The sequence below is a fragment of the Macaca thibetana genome, chromosome 1 (genome assembly GCF_024542745.1).
Source record: "Macaca thibetana thibetana isolate TM-01 chromosome 1, ASM2454274v1, whole genome shotgun sequence".
In the NCBI taxonomy this organism is placed as follows: domain Eukaryota; kingdom Metazoa; phylum Chordata; class Mammalia; order Primates; family Cercopithecidae; genus Macaca; species Macaca thibetana.
In genome coordinates, this window is record NC_065578.1 from 68,774,074 (window position 1) to 68,789,538 (window position 15,465).

Genomic DNA, 15,465 nt, shown 5'->3' on the forward strand with positions numbered 1-15,465 from the left:
ATTAGGTGGACATCTGAACATATTTAAAATATTTTATCCATTGGATCTCTATGGTCCAAAATCAAGATTCTAGGACAGGATAAATGGGAAAGGAGGACATGTAGTTTGAAATACGTTATATCAGCACCATCCATTTTTAATTTGGGGTTCCAAAATTACCTTTTTCTCCATTGGAAAGGAATACGTTTGTTTTCACTTAGGAACCTACTTCCGCTTAACACACAGAAGGTAACTTCATTGGTAGGTATGCTGCCTTTATGCAAGGATCTGCAGTTACTCATAACTGGCCATGAGTTTAAACAGAATAATTTTTGTCAAATATTTTGATACAAAAGAATGAAACCTGAAGTCAAAATAAATTCTGGGCTCAAGTCCAGGGCAACTGGATACCCCTTATGAGATGAGCCTTTGTGCGCTTCCTGTAAGTGTGGATTAGATTATCCGCCACCTAGATTTAGGAAAGGATTAAATGAAAGAATATGTGTGAAAGTACTGTGTTGATTGTATTCAAAAGAACTGGAAACTCGTAAAGGACTGCTATAATTGTGTAATTGTTGTGCCAGGTTATTTTGTCAATACATTTTTAATCAGCATCTAAAATATTTAATGTCACTCCATCCAACTGAGACATTGAGATGTGGCAAGATGTTTAAAAGGACAATACTACAGGTGAAAAAAACAGAGCACAACAGTAGTCAATTCGAAAAAATTCTTTTAACAATTTTATTCCATTTCCTTGCCATTTTCAGAACCCTTTCTTTTGGTGTTTTGTAACAATATAAAAAATGATCTGGCTTTTCAAAATATACTCCTTTTCCTTTCTATATGCAAATGATATGAAACACTGGCAAGTTGTCCTTAAAAGTCAGCCCACCTTCATGGCCCGGATAAAGTGGGCAATAATTCCTCTCTAGGTCCTCTGAACGTTAGGTGCCAGTCTCTCGAGACTCTTCTTACACAATTTCTAGCAGCCAGGAAGCATAATTTTTGACCTTGAAGACTTTAGCATTCCAAATTTAAGAATACAATCAAGTGTGTTTTCTTTTGGCAAACTGTGAGCTTACACACACTCCAGAGTGGCATTTGAATGCTGTGCACAGTCTTGACTGTGTTTGAGGTTAGAGAACTAAAGCAAGATTCTTTCTCTCTTGTAATGAAGAAACAAAAACCACATAGCCTATATTCCACAAAAGAATACCAGCATAATATATCCATTTTTAAAGATGTATTTCATTAGATGTGTGTAGAGATAAAAGTGTAAATATAGGCCGGGAACGGTGGCTCACGCCTGTAATCCCAGCACTTTGGGAGTCCAAGACAGGTGGATCACCCAAAGTCAGGAGTTCGAGAGCAGTCTGGGCAACACGGCGAAACCCCGTCTCTACTAAAAATACAAAAAATTAGCCGGGCGTGGTGGCACGTGCCTGTAATTCCAGCTAATTGGGAGGCTGAGGCAGGAGAATCGCTTGAACCTGGGAGGCAGAGGTTGCAGTGAGCGGAGATCGCGCCATTGCACTCCAGCCTGGGCAACAAGAGCGAAACTCCGTCTCAAAAAAAAAAAAAAAAAAAAAAAAAAAAGTGTAAATATAGTACTAGCTTCACCAATATGTCTTGCTGCTTATGAGACTTTAGAGAAGCGTATGAGAGGAAAAGATGAAAGTATGTGTGTCTTTACGTAAGGGAGCATATGAGAGAGAGAGAGAGAGAGAGAGAGAGAGAGAGAGAGAGAGAGAGAGAGAGAGACTGTGTGTGTGTGAGAGAGAGAGAGAGAATGTTCATGGCAGGAGGTGGGGCGGTGAATATATGAAGGGAAGTTGGGAAACCCCTTCCCTTTTTGTGCACTCCCAGGGCAGCAGCCGCAACCCCAGAATGAGGAGAGGACTTGAGAGCGGGCACAAGGTTCGCTGCCATGACTGATGTGAAGCGACCTGACGCACAAGCAGAGACTTTTCTCCTTGGCAGCCAACAACCTGCAGCAGGCAAGGCGGGCGGGGGAGGAAACCCCGAGGAGGCGCTCCCGGCCGCCTCTTTGCTGAGATAGCAGGAGCAGCAGCCTGAGGAGCCACGAGCTCAGCGTCACTGGGCTGGTGCGGGTGCAGGGGTGCGCAGGCGGGCGCACAGGCCGGGAGCCGCTTCTGCCGCTCAGGCGGCGGCGCTGCAGGACGCCGCGCCGCGCTGCCAGAGCGCCCGGGGCTGGCCCGCGAGCGGGAGGAGCCGGCCGCCGCGCTCCACCCGGCGCTGAGATTCGTGCCACCTGCCTCGAACACCACGGAGACGAGAGGAACCCAGAGAGCTCGGCCTCTCGTCCCGTTATCGAAAAGCAGCCTATGGTGACGGAGCCGGGAGAAGGCTAGCGTTTCAATTCTGTGCGGGACTGGGATTTTTCTTCTCATAATTTGGGGTAGCCCGAGTAGAGGTCAGAGGGACAGGCGAGGATCTCAAAAAGGGACCGAGGGTTGTGAACATGGTTACCCCCTCCTATCATTGGAAAATCTCCTTGACATTTTTCACACTTTGAAGCAGCTGCAGCTGGTGTAGTCGGAAAAGGGGGTGGGAAGAAAGAGAGGGGGCGGGGAGAGCGGAGACACAGCCAAGAGCCATGAGCGGCGCCTCCTCGCCTGCCAATCCTGGCACCTGTGCGCCGAGCCACTGCACCGAGGAGGACCCTACTCCAGGTGAACACCGGGCTTGAAGCCACGGACACCCAGCCCCTGTGCAGCGGGTTCTCGCCGGCGGGACCTGCAGCCGCCCACTCGGGCCACCGCCACCGCCTCCTGCAGCCGCGGAGCGCTCAGCCCCTCCGAGACGCCCGCTGCGCCCTGGCCCCTGGGGATCCTCGCCCTGCACAGGCGCGGCAACGGGCAGGGGTTGTTACAGAGTTGGGTGCAGGATTCGCCTTTCCTGCTCGTCTCTTCTCCGCCCAGGATTTATTGTCTGTGGAGCCTTCTGGGGGCGGGGAAGGAGCTGCGCCTCCGCCACCGCCGCCGCCGCTGCTGCTGCGGTTGCTAGCGCGGCGCGCTGGGCAGGCTGAGGCTGGGGAGTGGACGCGCTCCTGCCTCCCCCGCCGGCGCTTCGGGCTTCCCCTCGGCCCCTTCCCGCGGGAAGCTCTCCAGCCGTCTACCTGAAGGGCACCGGCATCATGGTCTAACGTGGCACCTTCCTGGATTCCCCTCTATCTCCTGTTCTTCCTACCTTCTACTCCTTCCCTCCTCTTCTCCTCCTCCGAGGACCCTGGCGGCCACTCCACTGCGGACCCCTGAACACTTAAGGAATAATCCTTGGCAGCTGCACGACTACGCTCTCCGAAACCTCATGGGCAGTTTCTCCCGCCGGCGATGTAAGTAAGGCACGCTCGCTCCGTGGCGGAGGGTGCTGCGGGGGCCCAGCCGCGTGCGGCCGCGGCGACCGTAGGCGCGCTAGGTGTGGGACCCCAGAGGCCGGCCGGGGGCGGGGGTGGCAGGGCGGGAGGCTTCGGCGCTCGCGGGAAGCTGCTAGTGCGGTGGCCGGCGGAGGCGGCGCTGATGTGGTAGGTTGCAGAGCGTTTGGAAATGGGGTGCTAACTGGGCGGGTGCATGGGAGCACCGAGTAGCTTGAGCTGGCAAGAGACCTTAAAGGGTTACATACTGCGAAAAGGAAAGGTAAATTTTGGGCGCCGGTGCTGGGACCATTGGTTCCGCTGAAATTAGGTTTAGCTCCTCGTTATTATCTTGGGTATCTCCAGTCAGCTTTTTTCCCAGAGGTGTCTGAGGGATGAAGCGCGTGTTTGATCGTGACACACACACACTCACACTCACACACACTTGTGGCAGGACGCACTTGTCTCTATCTTGGAAGGTGTTGTATCAGTGTCTCGATGTCTGTTTGAAAAAAAATACAAATAGAAGATTTTTATGCCATTGGGATTGAAGGGAAAGGGTGGGGTTTGGTGGGATGGAGGGGAGGAAGGAGCATGAAAGACTGGAGGACGGAAAGAAGTGGGGGAGCCCGTTCCCTAGGAGTCAGGGAGAACCTTGCCTCCCTCCCTGTCAGCTAGACAACTCCTACCCACACATCTCCTTTGTGTGGCACGAGAAGCTGGTGAACCTGCCTATTCCCAATCCAGCGCTGGGTCCCCTTGAGGATCTTGCGTCCTCCTCTCCGAGTTATTAAGGATGCAGGACGTGTTTCGGATTCGACGTGGAAAGAGGGAGGGAAGCACATTAGCATTAAGGTAATCATGGCACCCGGGCTCGTGGACTATTAGATTGGCTACCAGTAGTCTCTAATCTTACTGTTTGCAGAGTCAAGAATGGGGGCGGGGGTTTGGGGGACTGTACAGATTGCCTTTTAAAATAGTGTGACTTCATAATAACGGAGATGGCTGCAAGATTGCTTCCTTACACTACTTCTCGGCCATCAGGGCTGAATAAAGGACCCGCCTCCGCCCTCTACTCCCGCTCTTCCCTGACTGTCTCTTCCCCATCAAGTCACAAAGCGAGCGGGTTGGGCGAGAGGGCACAGCTCCAGGCAGAGAAGAGACGGGGTCACTTTCACAACTCCCAGGAATTGGCTTCAGAAAGGAACCATCTACGACTCCCACGTTCCTTTCGAAGTTCTCCTTCAAAAGGAATTACAAAAAAAAAAAAAAAGCGATGGGGGTGGGGATCGGTAAGACGCAGGGGCCCTCCACCTGCTCTTCTTGATTACTTTTCCGATACTCTTTAAACACATCGAATTTACCTGCAGTGGTAACTGAGTCAGCAGGTAAATAGATTTGTATCTGTGTATGTAGAAATGTGGCTCTCCTGATGGATGAAAAGCAATTTTATGTGAGCATATTCTAACCTAGGCGAAATTTCTAAGCACAATAGAGATTTTTATAGCGTGGGCGAGAAGAGTGCATTCCAGCGAAAGCAGGACACGTGATCCCTCCAACGGGAGAGATACAGTATTAGGAACTCGATTTTCTTTGTTCCAGCCTGAGCCTATGAGATGCTCAGCATCCCGGTTGCTTAAGTCCTCCTATAGAAGGAAAATGATGATAATAATAATAATAACAACAATAAAGTTGATCGGAGGCGAAATAGAGGGAAAATAAGCACAGATAGATATGCGTGAACGGTTTGAAAGCTTCGCCTCTGCCTTTTCTTTTTTTTTTTTATCGCCCACCCTTCACCCCCGCCCCTTGCTCCAGCCAGCCCCCTATTTTAAAATGAGACATTTCCTCTGGGAGACGGTGGAAAAGTTCTCCAGCCCCTGCACACGTGGGTTCTCCAGCACTTCAGAACCTGCTGTGATTCGCAACAGATTACACCACCTCCCCATTCCAAGTGTCACACCTCCGTCCAGGCTTCCTTGAGTTGGCTTCCAGGACTCTAAGGGAACTACCACGAGGTGTTTTTTATTTGTTTGTTTGTTTGTTTTTACAAAAGACAGTAAAGCAATTAAGTCTTTACTTTTTAGAAATCATTGATTGCACAGGGGGGAAATGAGAAAGTAGGGATGTAGGAATTATTTTATTTTTCCTTAAGAGTCATAGGGCTAAAGTATATTGGGGGTGTGTTTAGCGATTGCGTTTGGACTTCTGAGGTGTCTCAGGCCTGTGAAAAATGTCCTGAGGACAGAATATTTATTAATTTAGTGGAGATATAACTTGTTTACGATCCAACATTTAGAGTTACCTGACTTGGAGATTTCTTGTTTCATTTTCACTTAATGCTTTATAATTCATCTTAGTAGGCTAAAGTTTTTAAAAGACGGTTTATTTCTGTATTATGCTGCATTGCATCATACTAATAAGTAATGATAAGAAAAACAGTCAATTTTCATGACATTATAAGGTGAGAGTTCTTTATACATTTTTAAGAAAAAATTGACTATCCAAGAAAAAATGTGTACTTACCATGGCAACACTTACATTCTACATCACTTGTGTCTGCACATATGCAGCTTCAGAATTAGAAACAACTTCATAAAGAAACCTGGTCCAATTGCAGTAGCCATATTTTATTCAGAATTTTAGTGCAGCTTTAGGCTGGCATTAACATTTTCTCAATTAAATTCTTATTCCACTTTCTTGTATAAGCTTTTAATTTTTCTAATTCCTTTATAAAATACAGAACATAAGCTTGCAGTGTTTTTGTGTGTCTGCATTTTTGTTTGCTTTGGATTTCAAAAAATCACTAAAATATAAATTAATATTATAAAATGTTATTGCTTATGAAAGTGATAAACTATATTATCTATATGATGTTCATTCCAAAGGTACTTGTAGATCTCTCTTATTTCAGTACATAGTACATGATTAAATATTTGATACAAAAACTTGATCTTGTTAATCACAACTTTAAAACATTCACTTAGAACAGGTAAAATATTGATGTTAGGTTTTAATTGATGTATCAAAATTACATTTATAGATACTAAAATTTTATTTTCAGATTTATGTATTTAATTTATAACTTCATTTCTTATCCAGATTAACAGACTACACGAAGAGTAACCAATTATTGATAAATTATCGTTTGAATTATTTATGGATTCTTCTTACATTTTCTTTCTTCACATAAATTATTTCATAGTTTTTTGAAAAAAATATTTCAAACATATATACTGTTGAACACAATAGTTATAATAGCCACACTATCATTGAAAGACATTATTTGGTGTATTTTATTGTCTCTAATAACAATGACTGCTTTGCAGAGTATCATCCACATTCTTTTTTGAAGCCATGTAAATTTGCAAGATGACTTTAGGGGAATGTTAATTCAAATCTGTGACATATAACAGACTCTTAGTTTATGACAAGCTGACTTACTATTAACTAATTTTTATTGCCATGGAAAGATATCATTGGAGATGACTCTAGGCTCTTTGGAGAACCTTGAAGTTTTCACTCTGAATTTCATTAATTTAGTAGTCAATATCAGTCTTCAATAGAGGGTTCTCAATGTTCCAATATTAAGAAATAAAATTTTAACATAAAATAGCAATTTAAACCTATAATGAAACAAATTGTATTCTATTCTGACAGAATAAAAAGAGCAAATTATATAAGCTGTTGTAATTAAATCAAATACCTAAATCAAAAGAAGGAGATTCATAGACAGGCTTCACATATGTTTTAAAAAATTGATTTGTGAATTGTCAATAAAAACTCAAAATGAAAAGTGACACTATAAATTAACAATGTTTGAATGATGGTTGCCACAAATCAACAGTATTTTTTCTTGATGTGGCTTTTAACCATGTTATTTATGTGACTCAGGTTTGAATCATTATAAATAATTTTATATTTTTATAGAAACAACTGTAGAGTATTACCCTGAGATAGTGAAAGAGGAGTAAGAAAAACTTAGGTACGTCTAGAAGTAATATGCCGTCTTAGGTAATACGTCTCTTTTAACAAGATAAAATATAGGTGGCAATAATTACCATTTTATAACTGTAGGACGTACCAGATAAAACAAAGGGGTACAATGAAATGTGGTTTGGAAATTTTACAAGAGTGAAGTATAAACATTTGTGTACTGATTAGTTTTTTTTATAGTAATGTGTGTGTGGGGTATGTGTGTGTGTGTGGTTGTGTTTAGTGATAGCATAGTATAATTATGTGTATTATATAATGGTGTAATTAAAAGCATGCCATTTAAATAACCAAATATGTCTATTTCCTATCTCAAAAAAGTGAATATGCTCAGAAATCTATGAGTATCACTTGTCACATTGCCTCCCCTACCATAGTACCCAAACTGTAACCATAATTATAATAAGTTACCACTTGCTAAACTCCTACCATGAGTCATGTACTTTACTTCAAAATAATCCTATAGGAAGCATGATTCTCACTGTTGTAAAGATTAGAAAACTGAAACTCAAAGACAGCAAGTGGCAATTCCATGCCACATGGAAACTGATGGGCCAAGATTTAAGCCCAGATTTGGTCCCTGTTCATTTTTCCCCATTCTGTGCTCTCTCCTTCATGGCATAAATTGCAGTTCGGTAAATAACTGAAATCTGTAGATTACAGAAGTTTTTCCTGGTGTACAAAGAAAAATTAAGATTTTGAGTCAGTTTTTCAAAGCTGCATATTTGACAATAATACACCCTATCATTTTTTGACTATTATTTAGTATAGGTATAGAAAATACTATTGCTTATTATCTTGGAATAATTCATTCATGACAGAAATTTGATAACCTAGTAGAATCTGTCATATAAAAGTACATTATGGAAATTTTCAATAAAGCAAATTTTGAGTCAATAGCTGTCATGTCTATTTTGAAACTATGATGATGCACTTGATAATTAAGCCCCTGGGGAGGCATCATATATGCTAATTAAATTATTAATCATAATAGAAACATTATCATTTGTCATTCAAAGACATATGGGAAAAATATTAAATACATTAATAACCCAAAGGATTTCCTGTGTACACTCATTCTCATTTTATTGTTCACTGCTTAGTAAACTACTTAAAATCTCTATACAAAATATTATTTTACTTCAATACATGTGAAAGGAATAGTAGTTGTCAGGGATGAAGCATTGAAATGTCTATTAACATTGACATGGTCTGTTTAAATATTTTAACAATGGAGCAGTTGTTTACATTGTTTAAAGAATTCATTTATAGACTTCTTAAAGATGCAGTTTCGTCAGTTGTACCAGGATATTTTTGCTGTACATGGAGTTCAGTAAGGTTGAAAGCATACTTAACACCAGGGGATAGGTATACCCAAGGTAGTATCATAACAAATGGCTTAAGTTAAAAACAATGGAACTGTAGGATATTTGTGTGTGTGGCGGGGTGAGTCAGATGAGGGAGATACTTAAATGTTGTGATACTCAAGAGGTAAAGTAGTATGAGAACAAGTGAGAAACTATTGATTTCAATTGTAGGAAAGAGGTAGCTGACCTTAAAAACAAAACGATAGCATAAGTACTATCATTATCATCATGAAGTTTTCATAGGTAAAAAGAAATGGTACTGTGAAAAGCAGAAAAACAGAGCTAACAGAGGAAAATGTGGGACAAACAATTGGAAAAGAGCTGTTAGACAAGTCACTGAGAAACTACAGATTTTATGTTATTACATTGAAAAAGAATACTCTGGTGTAGTGGCAAAATACTTTATAGATACTTGGCTGTATTGTCAATTTATTCAATAATGGAAGAAAAGGTAAGAAATGGACTTTATTAAGATAGTGCCTAAGTATTATGAAGACATTTGTTGCACTAAAAAGGTAAGTAATGGACACAAAGCTAAAATATGACAGCTGAACTTAAAGAATTAATGTGTCATAGATGGTGTAACTAAAACAATCAAAACTTGCAAGTAATAGACTTCTAAATACTAACGACTTAAGTGTTCTGCATCAAAAGTATTCATCACTGTAGTTTTTTTTGTTTTTTTGTTTTTTGTTTTTTTTTTTTGAGACGGAGTCTCGCTCTGTCGCCCAGGCTGGAGTGCAGTGGCCGGATCTCAGCTCACTGCAAGCTCCGCCTCCCAGGTTACCCCATTCTCCTGCCTCAGCCTCCCGAGTAGCTGGGACTACAGGCGCCCGCCACCTCGCCCGGCTAGTTTTTTGTATTTTTTAGTAGAGACGGGGTTTCACCTCGTGATCCGCCCGTCTCCGCCTCCCAAAGTGCTGGGATTACAGGCTTGAGCCACCGTGTCCAGCCTTCATCACTGTAGTTTTTACCACCAGTAGGTACCTTACAGAGCCATGTTGGATGGAGATATACCTTGGACCACGTATTTTGAGCACTCATAATATTAAATAGTTACTATCCAGTGCTATTCTGATCAGTGTAATTCAAGACATGAAAAAAATTTCTTCCCTATATCAAGTGTGATTAATTTCTTAAGACAATTATAAAAGCTATTGTAATTAAATCAAATACCTAGTTAAACTTAGAGTGAGTGTTAAATATTAGCGAAGTCCTTAGGGTAATATCATATTGTTGAACACTGGGCACACCACACACATACACACACAGCTGTAATTGTTCTATTTCTCAACACACATGCACACACAGATATAGCTGTAATCTTACTATTTCAGGAGTTTATAACACTTCAGAGCTGGAAAGGAATGTAGAGTGTCTCATTTTATAAAAAAGAGGAAACTGAGACCCCACTAAGTATACTTTCTTGCTGAGGATCACCAGCTGTTAATGAGAGACATAGCAATAAAACCAGGTCTTGTGGCTCCCACTGTCTGCCAGTAAAACCACACCCTTAGAACTATTGGGGTCTCTTATACCCGAGCAAAGTAGAAGAGAGAAAGGAACCTTAATTCAATAGATCTAATTAATATATCTAGCCAATTTGATGACACCATCCAAAGAACGTTTCTTTTTCATTTAATTTTTGGCCTGAATTTCAATCTGAGTTTAATTTTTGGCCTTAATTATGCCCTGAGTTTTTATTTGGCTTAAGCATTTTGGACAATTGCCTTATCCTCCACTTTGACTTGACTGTCTAGGCAAACTCCCATGCTATAAATTTAACATCTATTAAGTATTCTATTTTTAAAAAGATATCTTTAAGAAATGTGGAATTAATTTTCACTAATATTGAAGCATTCTAAATTTGGATACTATATCCTTTCTTAAAATATTAAAATTAAAATGTTCGTTTTAAATCATTGATCTTTTAAGGATAATACCAGCTAAATGAATGTTGGATGATGAAGAAATGTTCAATTCATTTTAAGTATATGAATTCTCTTTTAAATTTGCTAATTTTATTAGGGATCAACCAATGAGTTTTCTCACCAAAAAACAAGACGGATTTTAAGTGCTGTTAGGGCTTTCTATAAACTATTACTTCGAATATTAATTAGGAAACCATTCTAATCAGGAATATAAAATACAATACAGTTGGAATTTGTAAAACAGACTCATTTCTGAGAAGTTTTTTGCATTATTAAGCTACATTTTGGGCTGGGTGACTGTAATCCAGCACTTTGGGAAGTTGAGGTGGGAAGATTGCTTGAGTCCAGGAGTATGAGACCAACCTGAGCAATATAATGAGAAGTCGTATCTACATTTTTTTTTTTTTAATTAGCCAAGAGTGGTGGTGCTCATCTGTAGTCCCAGCTACTCAGGAGGCTCAGGTGGGAAGATTGCTTTAGCTTAGGAGGCAGAGGTTGCAGTGAATTGAGTTTGTACTACTGTACTCCAGGCTGGGTGATAGAGTGAGACTCTGTTTGAAAAAAAAAAAAAGTTACTTTGGAAGGTCCTTTAAAATAGTAAGATCCTTCCTTCTTCTAAATATCTGGTTATACATCTGTTACGACATAGTTCTTCTAAGACAAACTTGAAATAAACGTTTCATTTATATTTTTTCTAATGCAAAAATTCTTAGTCCACCATATCTAGAAGCATTGACTACAGGTAAACTTAAGGCAAGATGTTTTATAACCCACCAGCAAACCATATTAGCAATGATTGTAAAGCATTTTTGAAATTATGGTATAATTCTCTTAAAATATGTATTTGGGTTGTAAACAATGAAATGTAGAAATATTTACAAAGAAAAGTTTTGATTAAACAAGATACCTACACAGTCCCATCTAATAATCCTTTTTAAAAAACATAACTCCTTATTAAGGAAATAATGTTTTAAATTGAAGAAACACCATGATGACTAAATTAATGCATCACATATCAGCACATTAGCTATGCTTTTCCTTTGTAAAATGGTTCTTATTCATGCCAGCTTTCAGTGTACTGTTCAGAGGCTCGTGGGTGTGATAGAACGGAACATATTTCTGCATCTGTGAGTGTAATCCCACACACCATTTTACATGACAAAATCTCAATGTCCTAAGTCTAGGTGTTAACAGTAATACAAGATGTCAACCTCTCGCAGTCCAGGGTTTCATTTACTCCATAATAATACCTGTTTTATCTTTTGCACTATCTAATTTTATTTAATGAGTGGTTATTTACACATGTAATATAAGGAGGATGGACGTTTTTTGTTTGTTTAGCTGCTTTTTCTGCCTCGTTATAGCTAAGGTTTACTTCCTACAGACAAAAAGCAAGCCACTGAAACTCAAACACAGTAGACGTCAATGTGGGATGTGAACACAGGGGGCTGGATGCAAAGATGATGTACTTTTGTACTTTGGTACAAGAAGAAACTACTAGAACTGTTATGCATGTTTAAGTTCCATATAAAAAGGGTAAACTTATCCATAATTTCTATAAAGGAATATTAATCTCCTTCCCCCTCTTCCCTAGTAGAATTTCTTTGTATAATCATGTGCAAAAAATAGAAATGCATGAAAAAAAGTTGTATTTTAGTTCTGGTAATATAGATGAATACTTCCTTGTTTTAAATGCCACTTAATGGTTTAATATTATTGCTTAACAATGGAAAAATAGCATATTTTAGTGTAGAAAATAGAAACTTTATTGGGTGTCAAGAGTTATAATTTAATGAATCAACATAATAAAATGTAATATGATAGCTTCTAGTATTTACATTAAAAAGGAAGGTAACAAAAAAAGAAAACCCTAAAGTGTTACTTGGGTTTTGTATTCTCTTTTTCTGGATGTGAGTCGACTGAGAAATTTACCCTCACACTGAGTAAAGATCACCGTTAAGTTGAATATGAATATAGTTTAATGAAACTTCAGAATCCCTTGGTTACATTCTCCACCTATCTTTTTTTAAAAATTAAAAAAGGTTAAACCTTTAAACTGTGTGATTTGTGTGATCGCACAAAGGTCACTTTATATTGGTATTTTAGGATACTTCAATATATGGACCATTCATTCATTCCCAGTATCATTGTTTAAATAATTATTAAAATGACTGTTTCCCAAGCCAGCATATATGTAGAGACTCACTGGATATTTTATCCCAAGCAAACTAGCTCACAGCCTGGTGCAGAAGAAGATGCATGTTGTGTGAATGAATGTTTCAATGAATGAATCGTTCCACTTATTCTTCTGAATGCCTCTAAATGACCTTGTAGCCATTATCCCTCAATTCCTTCTTCTCCTCCTTTCTGAGAATATCATAGGATTCTGCTTCCCAGCCATAGCCATATGACTTGCTTTGGTTGAGGCAATCAGAACAAAAGGTAAGGAGTGTCTCTTTTGAATAGATGCTTTTTTTTTTTTTTTTTTTTTTTTTTTTGGTAGAACCAGCATCTTGCCATGTTGCCCATGCTGGTATCAAACTCCTGGGCTAAAGCAATCCTCCTGCCTTGGCCTCCCAAAGTGTGGGGCTTACAGGCATGAGCCACTGCACCTGGCGTGAATAGGAGTATTTATGACCCAGTGCACTGTCTGCTCTTTCCCTAATATAGTAATGGTGGAAGTACATGTCATGATAGAGCCTCCATCATCCTGGTCCATGACAGCTACACTAAATGCAGTCCTCTTGGCACATATGTATTTGACATGTGGGGTGAGAAAGAAATAAAGCATTGATATGTTGGGATTTGGGGAGTTGTTTGTTAATAGAGAATAACCTATACTTCCCTCTTTCTCGAATTTATTGAGTTTGAGAGACAAAGTGTAAGTGGAATCCTATTCTATTAAAAGTAGAATCCTGATTTCCAGTTTACAGTGTCACAACTACAGAAATAAGTATGCCACTAATTTGGATTGTAATATTAAAATATATTTTATGACTGATTAAAGATATAATTTTTAACAAAGTTATTATTTAACACACAAATATATTATTTAAAAGATAAAAAATCAATCTATTTGAGAAAATTTTATAAGTCTTAAGCACTTTGACTTTCTCAGTTGGAAATTTTGTGCACAAGCATATTTTAATACACCAGAAGTCTAAGAACTAAGCTACTGTTCTTGTACAACTCAAGAACAGCTCCTCGGATTTGGAAACAAATCAAAGAAACTAGGGTGCAATATATTTTCTCATTCTGTATATTATTGGGAGAACTTTTATAATAAAAATCTACCGTATCTACTGGAATCTGCAACTTTTTCTGTTTAATAAATTTTACTAAGTTCTTGCCTGTCTGCATTCATTCATTCTAAATATTTACTGTGTGCCAAGCCTCATGCTAGGCACGGCTGAGTACATACCTGGTCTCTGATTTCATGGAGTTTACAGTCTAATGGTATAGACAGACTTTAAATAAATAATAATTCTAGGGATATATAATTACAAATTAATTATGATAAAAGCTAAGAAGAAAAAGACCAAGGTACTCAGAGTGAATATTTTGAAGTTCTGAGAAGCAGCATCTTTGATGAACTTCTATTGAAATAAAACCTCTAAGATGATAGAAGTTAGCCAGACAAAGAAAGAGGACAGGAGAATTCTAGTCAGGGCAAATGGCAAATGCAAAACTTTAAATCAGAAGAGGATGGTACATTGGAGGGCAATGTGATTGGCAGGAGGCCAGTGTGACTGGATATGGGGAGCAGAGGGAAACTGGCATAATATGAGGCAGACATGAGCCAGACATCCAAGGACTTACTGACCAGGTTAGGAATTGAAGTTGTTTATCCTACATTCTGTGCAAAGTCATTAAGCATTTATAAACACAAAAGTGGTGTGAACTGATTGAGATTTTTAAATGATTACTTGGGCTCCTATGTTTACATAGCTTCTATTTAGACGAAGGTCAGAGTGGAAATAGAGATTCATGAGTTAGGAGATGTTACAGTGAGTTGGACAGTAAATTATCTTGGGCTAGAATTTTGGTAGTGGAAATGGGAACAGGTAGATGGAAGTGAAATAAGCTTTGTAGAAGGTATTGGATTCATTGCTGAATTGATAGTAGTGAGGGCTAATGAAAGAAAATGTGGTATCAAGGATTGTTCCAAGATTTCTGGCATGAGAAACTGAATACATATAAGTGCAATTTGTTGACTGGAGAATCTGGAGAGGGAACTAATTTATTCATGTGTAACTAGAACATTGACAGAATGAAGGAAACTGAATAACGCTGACATATTGAAGAAGCATCAACTTATAAATGTAAACACTTATTACTAAATAAAATTACTGGAAATGAATACTTCTATAGGGAAAAATAATTAAAGCCTCATTTTAAGAAAAAAGTTTTTAAATACATGAAATTTCGGTATGCATTAGAGTGACTCACCTTATGTTGCTATCTTGGCTTTGTTTTAATTATTTTTTTGGCATGAAAAGAAAATACTAATTTCTTCCATCTTTACTTAGTATGCTTTACGGTTTAGAAGGGCAGTTTACTCCTGGTCCTTTTATACTTGGATTCCTAAGATGAGTAGAAGAGTGTAAACCATTGATAGAGTTTGTTTTAAGCCACCCATCTCAAGCACTTCCTTAGCCTCTTGCAGCGCTACCAAGGGATCCATGCTGTGGGATTCTCTGGGCAAGGTTACACCCATTTGCAATTTGTCCCATATGTGGTACCTTATCCTAGAGCTCTTCATCTTCAAAATTTTTCACAGCTGAGTTCTGTCATTTAAGACATGCTGTAGATTATTGCC

The 15,465-nt window shown here is 39.4% G+C and overlaps 2 protein-coding genes across 5 annotated transcripts in view; both read left to right on the top strand.

Moving 5' to 3' along the window:
• LRRC7 (leucine rich repeat containing 7) overlaps window positions 1-15,465 on the top strand; it is a 1,535,715-nt gene that overhangs the window by 977,473 nt on the left and 542,777 nt on the right. For 2 of the 4 annotated variants that reach the window (XM_050804501.1, XM_050804531.1), the window contains exon 1: window positions 2,254-3,337. In XM_050804501.1, coding sequence (XP_050660458.1) covers window positions 3,336-3,337 — 2 coding nt within the window. In that variant the 5' untranslated portion in view covers window positions 2,254-3,335. Of the gene's footprint in view, window positions 1-2,253; window positions 3,338-3,458; window positions 3,527-4,053; window positions 4,211-15,465 lie in introns of those variants that run through there. The other 2 variants (XM_050804492.1, XM_050804521.1) reach the window with 2 other exon arrangements.
• Window positions 1-15,465, top strand: part of SRSF11 (serine and arginine rich splicing factor 11) — a 763,374-nt gene that overhangs the window by 77,358 nt on the left and 670,551 nt on the right. The gene's annotated exons all lie outside the window — the stretch shown is intronic.